The sequence below is a fragment of the Pomacea canaliculata genome, linkage group LG2 (genome assembly GCF_003073045.1).
Source record: "Pomacea canaliculata isolate SZHN2017 linkage group LG2, ASM307304v1, whole genome shotgun sequence".
In the NCBI taxonomy this organism is placed as follows: Eukaryota; Metazoa; Mollusca; class Gastropoda; order Architaenioglossa; family Ampullariidae; genus Pomacea; species Pomacea canaliculata.
Genome location: NC_037591.1, coordinates 17,931,982 through 17,950,729, shown reverse-complemented (window position 1 = coordinate 17,950,729; position 18,748 = coordinate 17,931,982). Strand labels below are relative to the sequence as shown.

The following is an 18,748-nucleotide window of genomic DNA, read 5'->3' as shown; positions in this document are numbered from 1 at the left end:
AAGAAAGAAAAAGAAAGCGAAGGCTGGTAATTTTCTATTCCCAGTTGGCTGACACTGAAGATGTTACAGGTAGAAAAACGCAAATGTCGGTGTCATTCCACTAAGCAGGCTTTCTCATATTTTAGGGCCTGGGGATTGTTTATCGCCAGACAAAGAAAAACATCCATACGTCAATGCCAGGTCCACCTCAGGGTGCATTTAGAATAAATTGTATTCTACACAATAACGCAATACTCCATAAAAATGCACAGAATATCTGGAGAACTGTGTATTTCATATACAACGAGTAAAAGCAAATAAGTACATCACTAATGAAATGTTTCTAGGTAGACAATAACAATATTTATATTGATTCTTTGTCTCTTTCTCCGCTGTGAGGTTGACAAATTATAATTCTTCTCAATTTTATCAGAGTCGATAGCATATCAGTTTCAGCATTACCAGCTATTTAAACTTGCATGAGTTTTCATTTTTTCCCCCAGTAGAGTTTAGGAATAAGTTCATATCTTTCTCTTTTATAAAATTTACATAAAATAATATAGTGATATTGACCTCCAGTGTCTTCCAGACTGCATTTTTTTACATCTTGGCAATTTATTATATCGCTCCGACTGTAGAGGGACGTTGCCGTTTGTCGTAAACTGAATAAAAAATAGTATTTGCGTTACGGTAGAACAAAAATATATTTTTGCAAAAAAAGGAGTTCCTAATTCAATCTAATATAACAATAAGAAGCTCTTGCCCAACAGCCAGACACTCCTCCTCTATGACCTGTAGTATGACATCTGGCCATGTTTGTGGTCTGTCGACACTTTGCTGGAAGGCGGCATCCCAGATGTCCTGGACATGCTCGAGACGTCATCGTGAGGACAGGCAAGGCGGTGAACTCGCACAATGTCCTCCTGTCGCCATAGGGAGGGGTCTTGCCACCTTCCTGCATTGAACATGGACTCGTGTCCTTTAAAGTCATCGTGATAAGAGGCTGCACAATCTCGTCTGCCATCGCAGTGGACCACAGAAAACCTGCACTCGTCAGTACAGGGCGGTCTGCCATCTTGTGCGGTGCTGATGACGTCAGTGGCACGCCGTCGGCTTCAGGTTCTGCTGGTTCAGGCGGTTGCAAAGGTCTTCCACTGACGTTAATATATATTGTCATTGTCATACTTCTGCAGTGATGGATTCCGTTGCGAAGAGCTGTCAGACTTATGAACTGGTCGTCCTGGTGTCCCATCAACCGGTATCTGAGAGATCGAGGGCTTTGATCAGTTCTGTCCGTCATCTAAAATTGTTGCAGCAGTAGCGAAATGACGCAAGGGCTCGCTCCCAGCCGTCGGGACAGATTTTGCTGCAGCATCCCAAGGCCCGGCCACAATCTATAAGTGTCAAATATCGTCTTGGGGGCATGTTTGTTTTATTCCCATTTTCATCCTATTTTAATTCCCATTCCTGCCAAACAACCAGTGTACAATATTCCCACTACCTGTGGCTTAGATCGACATAATACAACTTTTTTATACAACCAAGACGATATCACCGAGCAAGCTTGTTGTGCCTGTGTTTGAGAGATGTTGACATGGGCACTGTAGCCAGACACAGGAGGCTAAATGGTAGGAAGGTTGGGGAGAGAGAGATCGGTGTAGTCGGGGTCATACTAACTAGTGAGTTTCGCCAGTCCAAGAAGCGGAGAGTTCCTGAGGGCGATCTTTAATTGAGCTCCCGCCCATGTTTGTCGGTGGTCAATGAAATCAATAAGAGTCGACAAAGAAAGATATGCAAACACAGTCCCCCCTCCTCAGCTGGGAAGAAGGAGAAGGAAGAAAGAGAAAGAGTAAAACAAAAAGACAGATAAAGTAAGAAAAAAGAGGAAGGGAAATGTGGCATCCGGTTGATATTTGTGACCGGGGAAGTAAATTCCTACTAAAGAAATTAATTATTTATCAATGAACAAAAAGAGGCAGGAAAGAGTATCTGACTGTGAACAACTTTACCTATATCTAGTCTCTTGAGCACACTGAGAATGGTAATAGGTCAAGATTTGAGTCCAGCAGGCTCCTGACCATTTACTAACTGTTTTGTCCTCCCACGTGCGGTTAATCAAATTGCACAAGTTCAGATCAAACCTACTAATCTTCTTTACTTGGACACAGAAACTTCACGAAAACGGAAAACAAAGAATGATAATTTATCTGTGGTTTCCATTTTTTGCCTTGAAATAGCTTTTTTTCTGGGGATTGAGTGAGGCCAAGTACAAGGTACTGCTTTCCCAAATTTGGGTAAATTCCTCCTTCCGTTCTCGAGATAAACGCCTACAAACATCACGAACTGAGGTCAGCAAGACGGACACCATGGTGGTGCTGGGGTACATTGTGTGCAAGTCATCAATGAGGAAGCTGGGAATGTGATCGGCGATGTCGTGATGACACGATTCTGGCCTCTTCTTGTGTCTATCATCTTGCACTGAGCTCTACTCCATCAAAACATAATGTTGCACTCCACTAGCCCTATAACACACATTTGACATGTTCATTGTGGGACTCAATACAGTTGTGCTTATTTAACTTCCATCTCGCGGTTTCAGCCAAGGTGCAACCTAAACTCTCCCAGGAAAAAAAAGACAAATAAATCGATTGCTGAGAATCCATGGAGAATTATGGCCTCCAACAAATACAAGCATCAAATTGCCGAGTACAAGAGAAAGATAAAAGAAAAAGACAAAAAAGGAAAGGCGAAAAAAGAGAAATGAGGTTGTTTTTCTGGTACCTGATTAATTCCTTTTAGATGACAGCACGTGGCACAGATGTACAACTCTCCCAGTCCCATCACATTATTTCTAACTGCATTAAAACGTTTTCCGTTGATAATATGCTTTTTCTGCTATAAGGTATTTAGCTTTTCTACTTCTCCTTCTGTCTCTTTTCTTCCTTTTCTTTGTCTTTTTCTTTCTTTTATTTGTTTAGTTCAGTTTGTTGCACCATACAATGTGACTATAAATACTATGTGAGATGTTATCTTTTATCTCATTGTTATCTGTGGTAGTTATGGAGGGTGGGCTGTGTGCGGTGTCTGTATTCTGTCCCCCCTTTGTGATGTTTGTAAATCATTTAGTATTGTGTCTTTGTAATGTTCGTCAGATGTGCGAGTCTTGAGCTTGGGTCCTAGTCATTATTTTTTCATTGCCTGTATCCTTACTGCATGTTATCAGTAAATAAATTTAGTTTCTTTTGTCTCCAGTCTCTTCACCATTCTCAAGATGAAGCCCTTTACATCACCTTCTATCTATGTCGCCGCTCTGGCCATCTCTGACAACCTTTGTCTCATCGCCAAAACATTTCTTTTGCAGGTGGGTACGTACTACGCTCGCACACACACACACATACAGCAAAAGACAAATGCATGATTGAATATTGATGATCAAACGCACAAACATCCATCTCACCCTCATCCTTCCAAGCCCTCACCCCTCCCACACACACTCACCCACCACACAGCCACATACAGACACATACAATATTGCACATTGCACATTGCAATATTACATATCGTTGAATATCGTTTGATAACACATTAAAAGTATCCATATCAGTAATTTATATATAAAATACAATATTGTCGACTTTTCGTGGTGAACTTAATCACTTGTCTTCAGCATGGGACTAATTATACTTCTAGCTGCACCCTTATGTCAAGATGAATATTGGTTATGGTAGAGAATTTACCGTGCATGAATAGTGTGCATGGGTCAAACGGAATAGGATTTGTCATGTATGAATACAGAACACGAGTCTGAGCGGAACCGAAATGCATGATGTCATGCTTCCAGGTTAAAGAGAGGAATAAGCGGGATACGCAACCTGACATTCTCTAGGGATTCTCTGACAGTGCGAGACTATAGAGCAGGTTGTCTCGAGTGGGGGAAACAATCTGTGGTAATTATGGGAAGCCAACATTGAGTGGATACGTTTTCTTTCAAGAAAATTTAGAACAGTCCAAGGAGAGGGTTGGGTTCCACATTTTTCATGCATTAACTTAAACCCAATTACACCATAATGACAACATGATATCATGACAATAGATGACTGGTTGACAACATTGACGGGTGGATAGCTGGTTGACAACATTGACGGGTGGATAGCTGGTTGACAACATTGATTGGTGGTTGACAACATTGACGGGTGGATAGCTGGTTGACAACATTGATTGGTGGTTGACAACATTGACGGGTGGATAACTGGTTAACAATATTAAGGTGTGGATAACTGGTTGACAACATTGACGTGTCCACAGTTAACCAAGGAGGATGTCAACGTGGGGCCAGCAGGCTGTAAAACACTCTACTATATGGGCAATGTCTTCTCCATATTCTCCAACTGGATTCTTGTCCTCATGACGGTAAGCTGACCGCTGGCTGGATATGTTCCCCTCCCCCGCCAAAGTCTCTTCTCTACCACTCGCTGTCCTCCATCATCCCCATGCTGAGAGTGCGTATCACATATCTGCCGCGTTCTAGGAGTGTGTTATTCCGGCTTTTTTAGACTTATAACTTTATTTTATTTCATTTTATTTTTAAAGTCTCCTTTCTCCTTTTTTCTTTTTTATGATGTTTGCCTTGATTGTTTTCCCTCACGCTGCTGCCCGTGACAGCCATGCACGTGTCAGAGGAAAGTCGGGCTGTAGAAGAGAAGAACACTTTACACTGTAAAGCATACAATGAACGTTTATATCATCATATATCAGCCCAGTGCTTGTTTACTGTGTCCATACCATCATAGAATCATCAAACATGCATCATTTTCTTTTCGTACACAATTCAATCATGTATCTTATCTTTGAGTGCATGTTCTCTGCACATTTTACAGTAGCGAATATGTAATATTATTCACTGATTTATGGACTTTTCTGTTATAGTTGAAATTATTATTGATCGTAGAGGGTATATTTTTCAGCGGATAAACACTGATCAATTGAATCGCCCTACAAAAAACAAAAACAACACAAACAAAACAATTTTAAAAAAAAAAACAACAAGAAATAGAAACTGAAGTACGATAAACTCCGGATAATGAGAATGCCAGTCGCCCTGCCTTCTTACTCTCCACCACAACCACGACTTCCACCACCGCAGCCGTTAAAAAAAGGCCGGTGACGGGGGAGGAGACGTGCGGCCGGCGAGATCGTTTTACGTGAGCGAGAAGCAAAATGGTCGTCTGTCCTCGGCTCTCAGCGCCACCTTCTGGGCGCCATTTACCTGGACGTCACGCGCGTGGCGCCTCCTCCCCCGCCCCGTGGCGTCAGGGGGAGCCAGTCAGATTGATGGCACAGCAGGGCTTTTCCGGAAGCTAGCCCCGTCATGCCATCTAGCGAATAACCACCCAGGTCTAGAAAGACTTTTTTTTTCTCTCTCTCTCCTTGAAATGCAGAACTAAAATTCTGTTTTGAAACTTGTTGCGTCATAGGTTGTTAATAAGTCAAATCATCATTAGCTGTCCTGTCAGTCTCTAAGGGGTAGAAGGGAGAGGGGAAAACATCGGCTGTAGCCATACTGCTGCCTAGGGCCACGTGTACCTCCTGACCTTCATGGAGCTCTCGTGCCGAACTAAACAACATGTGAAATTACAGCTTCAAGTAAATGTTGAGGTGATGTGAAAGGCACAGCTCCAATGAAGGTGGCAATGAGGACTTTCAGACAATATTGCCGACAATATGGAGGGAAGCATGTACTGTATGTAGAAGTGAAGAGGTGACTAACATCGTGATGACTCGCCAGCCTCACCCATCCAGTCACAATACGGTATCCACACAAAAAGTCACAGAAGAACACGTGACATCAAGGTGTCGGAATAACCCGAATGCGAAGACATAATGACGTTGCCCACGCGCTGGAGTTCAGTGCCCCTGCATCTGCCGTCGCGTGATGGCGGAAGAAGTGGTGGAAGTCATTCATTTGAGCAGGGGACCTCACTCGTGCGTGAGACCGCTTCACTTATCTCCACTCGTCGCGTATATTTTGCCTGACATGGCACCGGCAACTCGTGCTTTTCCGAATCTGTTACGTCAAGGAAATTCAATGGAGTGGTTTGGGAGGCATGATTAAATTATCCTTTTTTTTTTAAAGAGAAAGTTACTTGTGTCTCCCCCCTCAGGGCCCGCAACTCTCCGCTTGTTGTAACGAGCAGCGTTTTCAGACACTCGGGTCCTAAGAAGAGTCCTAAAAAGAAAACTCGTTGACTAGCTGGGTGTGGGGCGGCATTCACAGCTTTGCACGGTTTGGAGCCCGAGAGATAACTAGTTTTTAAACGAGTACGTATGACAACACAGCGCTCTGTGAAATAACCTCCAAGCTATACAACACCTGTGTGTTTGTGTGTTTGTGTGTCTGTCCACATGTCCATGTCTGGCACTATCTGCCTGTGTGTAAGAGAGTGTTCGTGTGTGTGTGTGTGATTGCATGTATGTGTCTAACGCGTCTGTAGGTTGTGTACCTGTGTCTAATGTGTTTGTGTATGTGTGCACGAGGACAGGTGGAGAGGTTCCTGGCCATTCGTTTCCCCCTCAAGATCGGAGCCCTTTGTACCCGGCGCCGCTCCATGATGACTCTTGTGTTGCTGTTTGTGTGTGTGATGGCCCTCAACATCATCTACCCTGTCGCCGCCAAAGACCAAATAAACGGCAACGACTGGATTTGTATCTTTGGCAAAGGTATTTTGAATCTCAGTGATAAAAATAAAATTGCTGCTAGTAGGATATATTGTTAACTTATTACAATGGTTTAGTGGATTTATTTCGTTTAACCCTTACTTTTCTAATATCTCTGTAGACCTTGCCAGTTGTGTTCAAAGTGTGATGTGGATGTAATAGCTGTCCATATGTATCCTGACCGTCAAGCACTGCTGAGTATATCATCGTCATGACTCAGGGTTGCGACTACCGACAACTCATTGCTTTGATGTCCTTACCTGATCGTTTCCAATGAATCCTCGTCTGTGCAGAGTTTGACCAGCTCATGGAAAAAGTGTGGTACTGGGTAGACGCGTTCTTCTACTCCATCATCCCCAGCATCCTGCTCAGCATCTTGAACACACTTATTATCCTGGGCATTCGACGGGCCACTGTCATCCACCGAGCGCTGACAGAGGGTAAATACTTATATACTCATCATCATCATCATCCTTCTCCTCATCATCTTATCACCATCATCATCATCAGCTCTCTTTCTCCTACATTGGCCAAGCATTGATGGCTTCTCCGCTAGAGAGACAGATATGATTCAAGAAGTCAGTTACACAAGATGACGGTATTTTTCTATCATACATGAATAGTTTGTTTAAAAAAAAGTTCCTTATCAATTTAAAATTTCAAATGTCTCTCTGCCATTTCCTTTTGTCGCAGATGGTGGCAGCCGGAAGACAGCCTCTGGCCAAGCAGCAGAGAAGGTGCGTCAGCAGCGTCAGATAACCATCATGCTCTTCGTCCTCTGCGTCGTCTTCGTCGTGCTGACGTTGCCCAACTCCGTCTTCTTTGTGTATCAGCGGTACTGGGACTACAGTGTATCTACGTACGAGACTGCCAAGTACCTTTTCGTAAAGCAGGTCAGTTGGCGGCCTCATTTGCTGTTATCATTGCTGTTTTTATCAACCTTCCCGCAGGCAGAAAGAATATTACTGGTGGACGGCTACGCGAATAAATGGATGTATTTATTTATTCCTTTGTTCTAATTGTTATTTTTATTTTCTTTATTACACACAATAGACATGTTTATAAAATTGTTCTAGTTAGCCTCTGTATTGAATTGTCTGTCTTTCTTGCAAACGGTTTGTATTTACTGTTGTCTATATTGTATCTTCCATAGTGTTACTAGTATGTACCGTAGTTTTATTTGCTCTATTGCCACTGTTGCCTGGATGTCAGTCTGCGTAGTAACCAGACCGTCTTCTACATTCACAGATTATCTTCCTTCTCTCGGACATGCCGCACGCCATCAACTTCTTCGTCTACTTCATCTCGACCAAGAAGTTCCGCGACCGATTCCTGGACACCATCTGTTGCCGACTTTCGCGGACCCGCCATGTTTCCAGCTTCACCCACACAGCACATTCGCAGCTGTCGGAGACCGGAAGTATCTACGTCACGGGCACATCGAATAATGGCGTCATTCCCATGCACGTCAGGAATGGCAGCAGACTGTGAAGCGGTCCTCGTCCACGTCACAGGTGACGTCACTGGAGACGTGACCCACGGCCAGATGTTTGAGTCACTGTGACGTGTCTATGGCTATACTTGGTAGGACGTGACGGGAAACACAACTGACAAAAGCAAACCATTGGCTGACAGCAGATACTTGGACAAGACCTGACCAATCCTCAGCCACTATACGACTTTTGACCTGTTGGCAATGTTCTGTTTGAACACGTCACACTCGCACACCTGTGGAGTTTACACGGTGACAATTCCGCGTGCAGACGGCAGAGGTGCTGGTGTGTCTTCTGCCTAACATCCTCCATTTCTTGATAGACATGGGGAACATTTACGCTGCACTGGACTATTCTCTGTCTCTCTTGCTTCTAAATAATTTGAAACATTGTATCCAACTGTAGTTGTGTTTGTGTCTCATTCATGACATGCTTCAGTCTTTCTTCCGGTAGCTTTGATAGTTGAGTTATTGTGAAAGTTCGACCTTATGTGTCAAAAGTAGCGTGTCAACAGGCTGTTAATATTATTGTCAAGTGTAATCTGTCACGTGTGCAGTCCAGTCACGTGTGTAGGTTTAGTCCAGTTTTGTGTGTGTATATTCTCTGTCTTGAGTCTGTGACATTGCGAATCTGCAGATGGTGAAGTCCAAAGATGGACAACTGCTGAAGTCTGCAAACATGCTCAGGTTGGGCGCAGATAAATAATGTCATCTGCACAAAAACTCATTTTCTGCTTCGTTTTGTCTTGTGGTGGGACGTTGGTCTTTAGCACAGTGTTAATAAAGCAACGGCAATACTAGAACCTTCGTTGAAGAGTGGAATGCTAAAGAACCAATTTCTTGCAGATTCTTTGTGATGCCTAACTCTTCTTCCTCGCTTGTAAAGATTTCCCAACCCTCTAGGAGTTAGTTACTCAATGTACAGCGGAGTCGAGTACGCTGCATCATGGGAATATCCAACAGGTGTGCACGTGCTGTAGTCCAGTCTGTCCGCTGTCCCGTCACGGTGCTGGAGATTCTGTGATGTGCGTCACACAGGTGTCTCTGGTCTTTTGTAACGACTGTTTCGACAACAAGACTTGTTCAGAACAGTCAACAGCGAAACTGAAAACGTTTCTGACAAGGCTGACTCTGAGAAAGTTGTTGTCCTGCTCACCACTCACGATTGTATGAGCACCACTACCATCCTCATCATCCACTGGAGGCTTTAGTGTCCATCTACCTGCTGGAGTGAAATTTTACCTAAAGCTAAACGCCTTCCTTCCCACTTTTCTCTTTTTTCCTTCATTATTTCTTTCAAACTGTCTTCCTGATCTTCTACTTCCTCCACATTTTCAGTACTTTCTGCTCAGTTTAATAAAACTATTTAAAATACCACAGCTCAGACACGCAGACAGTCACACAGAATGAGAATGATGCACAGAGCACGGTGTGTGTGTGTGATTAAATGTTTATTTGAAACCTGGTTATCTGTTGACATGGCGAGTGATTATCTAACAGGTGTGTTGTTATCTGTTTGCGGTGTGTGATTATTTATACCGCATGTGATAATCTGTTTATATGGTCTGTGACTCGCTTTTTGCGTGGTGTGTTTACGTTTACGTGTTTTTGTTTATGTGTTTTGCGTCGTTATCTGTTTATGTTAAGAGCTGCTTCTTGCCATCATTGCTCTCTTCTTTCTGCTGTTTAGATCATCTTGCCACCGCCGACTCCTCTTTAACCTCCTGATGCCTTCTTATAATGGACTGAGATATCAACATCAACTCGCTGCCTCGCTATAATTCCTTCCCTCGCCCTCGCCCTCCCTTCCCTTGTGTGTGTGGGTGTGGGTTTGTGGGTGCTTGAGTAAGTGCGTAGATATTTCATCTGGATAAGTCTGGATCGTGTGTGCGTGTAAGCGTACGAATTTATATTTCAATGTGGTCTGTGAATAATATCAATGTGTCCCTCTCTCTTCACTGCTAGAAATGTTTACAAATTTCAAAGCTGGACTCAAGTCAGTATATCAATGGACAATGTTTAAACTATACGATGCCAAGGACGCCCCGCCTCCTTTCAGGTAACTTCAGTGCAATGACCGCACACGGAATAGTTAGTCTCCGCATACATTGCACCTGAACACGTGTACCCACGACTACACACACCCTTTGAGGTATAAAACTGAATTTCTCACCATGAACTGTTTAAAGACATTTTCGTTCAGCACTTGGTCTAAGCTTCATGGCTGCCTGGCATACCATCATGCAGCTTCTAGTGTTTTCAGGGCAGGCCACTGGCATCGCCCTTATCTAGCATCGCATTATCTACCTTGACTCGACATTCGGCCTCTTCCTCATCGCCAGCCGCCACTCACCAATCGTATTTGACTGAAGAGTGCTCTCCCATGGGAAAAGCAGATATGCAAATGAAGGCAGCACGTGAGCGAGATGTAGACAGCGGGGCCATGGCTTGAGAGCTGCTGACAATGCCACCTTGCCTGCTTCCTGCCCTGTCTAGTGAATCGTTAAGCGTCTGCTGAGGTGAGAGATGGAGGTTGGTGGCCAACAGCTGGAGGAGGACCTGAGCATCGTGCTGAGCGTTTGACAGAAATGTTTACCACGCTGACCTCGGATGAGACTGACCTTACGTGTTGTCTCGCTAAATTACATTTGAATTGGTAGTTAGGAATAAATTTCAAATCGTGTAATCCCTTCGTTCTTTGTAAAATGAGGACAACGTTGACGGTTGGATAAAATGAGAACAATGTGTGCAGGACTAAATAGAGAGCTTGGTACAGAGCTTGCGCTTTGGTTAAGAATCTCGACATGTCCACGTGGTTAACGTATGTTCTCTTTGTAAAAATCCATATACACTAGAAATGAAGTCTACAATATACTTTCCTCAGCCTTAAAAAAATGTATAAATGGGCAAAAAGTATGGGTCGTCATGGAGACTGATGGAATCTTCAACCTGATGTCCGCGTCGGGTGCTTCTTGCGTGTCATCATGTCCTGAATCCATCCTCTTTCCCCCCTTTTTTAGGTTCTTGAACCGTTTGTGCGAGTCTGTGTCTTCTTTGCCTTTGATATTCCTTCCTTTGTCCACTGTTCACTGTGACATCTACTCTTTTAACACTAACCGAGTGAATGTGAGCAGTATCTCATCTTATCCCACTTCAATAGTCGAGCGTTGCTTGAACTTTCAGGAACAATATGCAGACTCAGCAATTTCTTTACATTCTCTCTCTCTCACTGTTTGTAGTGTGTGGTTCGCCTTGTAAAAATATCAATTTGCTTGCATCTACCCTCTGAGTTTCACAATGGAAAAAACATTAGGGTTTCTTCTTTAATAGCAAGACGTTCGCCTCGATATGGAGACAATGATGATGATGGCCATCTTGTGATGGCGGTGGGTTGTGTTGGCAGCTGCAGAGAGTCGTGTTTTACAGACGGCCATCACTATCAGCAGACTCCATTAAAAGAGGCATAATCAACTCAGCACCGTCTAGTGTTAGTTGTGACACTTGTTCTCCGATGTCCATATGCAGCCACCTGGCAGCTCCTGTGTGATGTGTGTGCGTGCGCGCACGTGTGTTACGTGTCTCCGTGTTCTATTGCGATCTTCTGTAGGTTTCAGCATCCTGTGCAGGTCAGTTTGTAGGAGTTTACATTATTCTGCTTCGAGTCTTTTTTTCTATTTTCATATAGCATATTTCTTTCTGTTGACGACGACGATGGACAATGATGATGAAGAGGAGGAGGAATGTCGATTTCAAATTTACTGTATTTAAAAGTTTTGTCCCTCATGCTATTCAGTTTGTTAGAATAAATTGTGTTGTAACCATGATTTGTATTTTACAACCTTTATTTAAGTCGTTTATTTCCATCGTCATTATAGGTGGGTATACTGCTTTCGCAAAGATATTTTTAAACCTTCCGACAATCTCGTAAAATGCATTTTTATGAAAACTTTATCGACGTTCACCGAAGACTGACTTTCTCGCCACTTGCATCCATCATGGACGATGGGGAGCAGGTCCTTCACGTTCGTAAACCAGTTGTTACTCAGACCTCCACGGTGTTGACCTGCCTCCAAGGTATCTTGAGGGATAACCTTCGACAAACTGTCGATTCGGGTCACGTGGCTAAATTCGACGAGCTGACTGTTGCAAATAGAGATGCCTGATGTCTTTTTGTCTCTCCTCTTTGCTAACATGCTTAGACTAGTGAAACCCGGTGATGTAATTAGTCGTCTCCTGCTTTCTCTTCAGCTGTGTGTGATATGTGAATTGCTGTTTGTGTTGTGTCCCCACATACACGATGTTACTGGTCCAGCAGTTGCTGAGTTGGTGTCAGAATCATCATCGTGTGGATGCTCTCGCGACCTTTGATCCCTGCCATTCCGCCGAGCGCTACATGCAGTGGAAGTGTATGATGTTGGTAAAGTCTGTCAATAATAGGACCTCATGCTTGCCAGTCCTCGCCATCACTTGCCACTGTTGAGTTTTTGTTTTGTTCTAAAGCTACAACTATTCTGTAAACCACGGTCATCCCAACTGCATACTCCACTTTGTTTATTTGGGGCTGGAAGGTGTAACCAGGTACATAATTTTTCCTTATTTAAACAAAAGGGCTGACTAACACTTGTAGAATATAATGAAACTGTTAGAGATCATCAATCAGCCATTGTATTACTGTTATGGTAGAGATCTTGTCTGCGTCTGAGCAGCAAAATAATTGAAGATTTGGCGAGAGATATTAGTATCTCGTTTACGAGTTCCTGAATAAGATCAACAAACCTGCTGACCAACACCTCTGTCAATGTCTCCGTCTTGCTTGTAAATAAATGTCTCTCGATGTATGTATTGAGTTGAAAGCCTGAAGAAAACAGATTAGCACCAAAAGACGAAGGCCTGTGTACACTAACTTTTACTGTACCTGTGATTTCAGGTGCCGATCATGTCAGTCTACTATGTAAATCTCAAAATCTTGTGGCATAGTATTCTGGTATTCATCTTATCCTGCCTGCCTGATGAAAATATTGATACCGCATTGTAGAATACATCCCTCAATGCTCACATTGCTTTATTATATGTGAGGAACTCATTTGATGCTTCTAGTCATTCGTAACTTACTTCTCCGGATTCTGTAGGAAAAAAAATTGTCTTCATTGTGTAAAGGTTGTTTATTTAATTTCCAATAAAGTTGTCTGCGCACACAGACACCTGATACTCGCTGGTTGGTCAGTCTTGGTGACTACAAGGTGGTTGCTATGTCAGTTCAGTGTGTGAATAAGTAAAATGAATCAGATGACGCCAGGTGGTTCATAAATGTTTTACTATTTTGGAAACATTACGGCTAACAACATTTCTTTTATTTATTACAGTTGTGAATGTGAGAAAATGGGAAGATAGATACATGAAGCTGGTTTATTGTTATTAAAAGCAAACACGCAATAGATTCTTACCTCTCAGACACACAAAATAAAAAAGAAATCGTAATGAGAAGAGCAAGATGGTGACTGAGTGAGAACAACAGGAAAGGCAACACTAATGTGAGGGGTGATAACTCAGCAAACAGAATGTAGTGCCATCTTGATGATGAAGTGATAGCATTAAAGAACTATTAATCATCTTTATACAAACTATTTTCATATTGCGTGTTTTCTAAGGCATTCATGCCTGTGCATATGTGAGTGCTTACAAGTATATTTTGTGTGTGTGTGCATAAGTGTGTGTGTCAGTGGGAGGTTTCTCTCTGTCTCTCTATGTTATGCGTCTGTGTATGTGAGAGAGAGAGACCTTCTACTTCAGTATTATCAATCCATCTCTGTCAGAAGATGTGGTTAGTCTCTAGTTCAGTGCATATTCTACAGACAGGAGTAATATAAGCGGCACAAGTACTTAGGCTCCGCTCCACTGCCAGAATTCAACCAGTCCACAGCCAGACTACATCCAATCCACAGCCAGACTACATCCAGTCCACAGCCAGACTACATTCAATCCACAGCCAGACTACATTCAATCCACAGCCAGACTACATCCAGTCCACAGCCAGACTATATCCAGTCCACAGCCAGACTACAACCAGTCCACAGCCAGATTACATCCAGTCCACAGCCAGACTACAACCAGTCCACAGCCAGACTATATCCAGTCCACAGCCAGACTACATCCAGTCCACAGCCAGACTACAACCAGTCCACAGCCAGACTATATCCAGTCCACAGCCAGACTACAACCAGTCCACAGCCAGACTACATCCAGTCCACAGCCAGACTACATCCAGTCCACAGCCAGACTATATCCAGTCCACAGCCAGACTACAACCAGTCCACAGCCAGACTATATCCAGTCCACAGCCAGACTACAACCAGTCCACAGCCAGACTACATCCAGTCCACAGCCAGACTACAACCAGTCCCCAGCCAGACTACATCCAGTCCACAGCCAGACTACAACCAGTCCACAGCCAGACTACAACAGTCCCCAGCCAGACTACATCCAGTCCACAGCCAGACTACAACCAATCTACAAACAATTTATCGTCAGCCCACACCCTTACGACACCCAGCTTACAATGGCGAGCACAGTCCGTGTAATCACAGCACCAGACTGTGCCCAGACTAAAGACCAGGCATGATCCCCGGGGTACAATTTCGAGACTAGCAGCCAGTCTTTGAGACAGATGGCCGCCAGCAAACCTGTGGGTGCTGCCGACTGTCAAGGGAGCAATGAGGAGCCGGCGGCTGTACCTGATGTGCACCTTAACGTCCTCCTGCCCACCTGGGGCCTGCCACTACTGTGAGACTTGTACATTGCAGTGCGCCTTTAACTTTCCTCCGCGAAATACTCATCCCTACACACTCTGCTTGGCCCTGAAGGCATTATCTCCTATACCTTTTTATCAAATATCCTTTTTAATCTCAATTCTTTTCTTGAAAGTTTACTCCTCCAGCTCCTCTATTTTTATCTGACCAGCCCCTTTCCCTCCTTGCAACATGAACATAAAGCAGAAGTAACCCTAGCTGGAAAATAAACAAAAAACTGAGACACTTTACCAGTTCTGCACATCTCTCGACAGTGATATTTTTTTCTCTCTCTTCTGTATACTGTTAGCACCTAATGATCAATTGGCTCATCCAGAGTATACACATACAATATACAGCAATGAATTAAATCGCCTACAGTATACACATACAGAATGCAATAATGAATTAAATCATCCAGAGTATAGATGTGCATTATAATAATAATTAAATACATAAATATAATTAAATGCCAGTTGTAACACAAAATAGCGTACAGAACAAAAAAGCTTTTAGTAATGACAGCGAAATATCCAAGAGGAAAATAAGAGACATTTGGTGAACTTCCATAAAATAAACATATACACACACACACAAGCACAAACACACGTATTGAAAGGAATACGAATACACACATTTGCTTCAAGTGTAGAAGGTACCTGTGAGAAGAAAAATAAAAAGAGATGTAGAGGTAGAGAAAGGGAGGACACTAAAGAAGCTGTTTGCGTAATAAAGTGGGAGAGAGCAAGAGAGAGTGAGTTGGAAACTCAGAAAGACTCCCGCGAGAATAAATTGGGCGAAACGAGATTAGGTGAAACGTGAGGCCAAATTTACGTACGGCCACCAGCGGCGCTTGACTTGTGGCCTCCAGCAGCTGCTGCTGCAGCAAGAACTCGGCATGCAAGTGGCCACCTGACCCCTGACCTCTCTGTACACTGTTACATCAGCGATAGTCAGCAGCGACGTGTCTAAGAAGTATGCGGCATTTTACAAGCAACGTCCTGCTGATGTTATGACGAGAACTTCCGAGAATTTCTTGTGCCATGTAAAAACGCTTTTCAACAGCTGGTTTTTTCCCAAGATTTCCCTGCGTAACACGTCTCGGAAATCGAACATGGCTAATGAGAAAATAAATGGAGTTTCAGAGCAGAATGCTGTTGTGCACGTCCTTCAATTTCAAAACTCATTTTGTAGTTGTGGAATGGTGTACAAGCCTATAGCAATATCTTCGTGTAACTCATACAGAATGGCGGGTAACATTTCTGTGCAGTAAACAGGAACAAAGCACAGGGGAGGAATGTAAAAAGGCGGCTTTGTCGCTGCAGAAAGAAGGAAGAGTTTTTCATCTTCATTACGTCAGCCCGGAAATCCCATAATCCCTCGGCGGTCCGAGCAACAGCAAAGACATTTTTGTTGCGAAGTAAGTCGCGACAGAAGCTTTTGCCTGGCTGCTTTTTTGCTTCCTCCTCACCTTTTCTTTCTTTTCTGAAATGATCATCCTCCTCGTGTGAAACTGTCAAACCGAAGAAGTAGCAATTATAACCCTCACAGAGGAAGGGAGAAAACAAAAACCTAAACGTTTTTGCTGCTATATAGTTCCCTCCCTTGATGCGCTCTCCCTTTCCCCTTCCCCCCTTAGAAACTTCTGAATTAAAAAACATCTTCTAGCAGTTTGTGTTTTTCACTATCTGCCTGTCTGCCTCCTCGTGTTGTTCTGCCTCGATTTATTTTCTTTTGTCTCATATGCACAAAGTTTTTCATCTTCGTTACAAATGACCAGCCTCTCCTGCCACACGTATATATTTAATATCACAGTCTATATTTCTCACACACATACATACTCATTCACACACACAAACACACACAGGCGCGCGCACGCATGTACGTACACAAGATATACTTTAGGAAAGCGGCTAGAAATGAAGAGTAAATTTGAAATCCGAGAGGCACCTAATACGATGAAACGATAACAAAACGAAGAAAGCAGCCAGCCAGACAGTAAGTCCACATCGCCTCTTCCTGTGGCGTGTTTTAAACGTTTTCATCAATTCTTGGGAGGAGTGAGGGTCAAAGGTGAGTGGCTGGTCTGCACTTTGTCGGACTTTGCCGTGCTCGTGACAGCAAGGCTTCCACGTGAGAGTTGATCAGTATGTGGAAAAAAAAATTAAGTTGGTGGCAGAAGGCAGACATTTGCCATTCTGTGATCGCATCATGGGGGTTCACGAAGTGCAAGGATCAAGACCAGATCAGGGGAGACAGCTCGAATTTTCTGTTCTGGTTTAGAGGTTTACGTCCTTGATTATCTCCCTTGCTTGAAGTCTGCTGTGTGCACGGCGAGTAGATATAACCACGTCTATCTGTCACTTTGGCAAATGTTCGAAAATACAGGGCTGTGTATATACTTACACAAGATATACTTACACACTTGCACTTACGCACGATATGATGTGATATGAGACTTTAGCACAAATGAAAAGACACTATTGAAGATTATTCCGTTTTTCATTTTCAAGTTTGACTCAGAATTATCAACAAATAATTGTGTCGTCTTCTTGCTGTGTCATCGTCGTCGTCGTCGTCATCATTATCATCATCAACAACAACAACAACAGCAACAGTGTGTGGCAGAGCCTTGATATTGAAAGGAAAGGGTGGGAAAGTGCGTCTCAAGGAGTTCATGCTCTCCACTTCCCAGTTTCTCATAATAATCCATATAGGTGGCTGAGAAAGCCTTGCTCTGAAGGTCCTGCTGAGTACGATGACAATGATGAGTACGATGAGTATGATTACAATATTTGCAATGGGCGCAGGGGAATACAAAGAAAAAGCACAGGAAATTTATGTTACCAAATATTTGGGGAGGGAAAACTTGGTATTCACTCCTTGGCAGTTTTCATAAATACTACAGAGCTGTTGACAGTTATAATAAACATATCATAGTGAATCTATGCAAGTTGTAGTAAATATAGAGTGGTTGACACCAGAGAGGATGCAATAAGTACAGTGTAGTTGACAGTCGACAGAATACAATAAATATAGAGTGCTACCAACAATGTAGGGAATATGAAGCAGACTATGGCAGAAAAGGTGTATTAAAAAGAGTGATCAGTAGACAAGAAGTAATACTCTAGACTCTAGAGTAACACATAGACTATAATAGAGTAGTACATAGGCTGTAACAATTATTATTTAGAGTAGTGGAGTAATTTACTGTGACAGGCTGTAATACTACAGGGTAGCACATAAACTGTAATACTCATTACCTAGAGTAGTAGAGTAATAGAGTAGCACATAGGCTGTAACACACATTACCTATAGTAGAGTAATAGAGTAGCACATAGGCTGTATCACACATTACCTATAGTAGAATAATAGAGTAGCACGTAGACTGTATTAAGCTGTCACATTCTCGACTTTGCGAGAACAAAGTTACTCTGTTTCCCTCCAGTGAAAGGTATTCTGAAGTCAATATGTAACTGTTCAATATCCCAACAACAGTTTTCACATTTCCCATTTCATCAGTTTTTATCTCGATTCATGAGCAAAACGTTTAAATCTGTGGACAATGTTGTGACACATTGCTTGAAACCCTTTGTCTTCGTCACGTGATCTTGTGACCTCTGCGTGCTGTCTTTGTCGTCTCGGACTATGCCGGTCATGCATGCATGTGTGTATGTACATACCCGTGATGCCCAGCAACATGATGTACCCGACTGTCAAAAGCGAGGGAGGAGGCTATAAGTAGGGGAGAGCATAGAATGTTTTAGTCGAATACCTC

At 43.1% G+C, this 18,748-nt stretch overlaps 1 protein-coding gene across 3 annotated transcripts in view; it reads left to right on the top strand.

Moving 5' to 3' along the window:
* LOC112556583 (probable G-protein coupled receptor 139) overlaps positions 1-13,391 on the top strand; it is a 60,698-nt gene extending 47,307 nt beyond the window's left edge. For all 3 annotated transcript variants that reach the window (XM_025225732.1, XM_025225733.1, XM_025225731.1), the window contains 6 exons: positions 3,232-3,340; positions 4,285-4,389; positions 6,519-6,696; positions 6,987-7,133; positions 7,387-7,586; positions 7,942-13,391. In XM_025225732.1, coding sequence (XP_025081517.1) covers positions 3,232-3,340; positions 4,285-4,389; positions 6,519-6,696; positions 6,987-7,133; positions 7,387-7,586; positions 7,942-8,184 — 982 coding nt within the window. In that variant the 3' untranslated portion in view covers positions 8,185-13,391. The remainder of the gene's footprint in view (positions 1-3,231; positions 3,341-4,284; positions 4,390-6,518; positions 6,697-6,986; positions 7,134-7,386; positions 7,587-7,941) is intronic.
* The last annotated feature ends 5,357 nt before the right edge of the window (positions 13,392-18,748 follow it).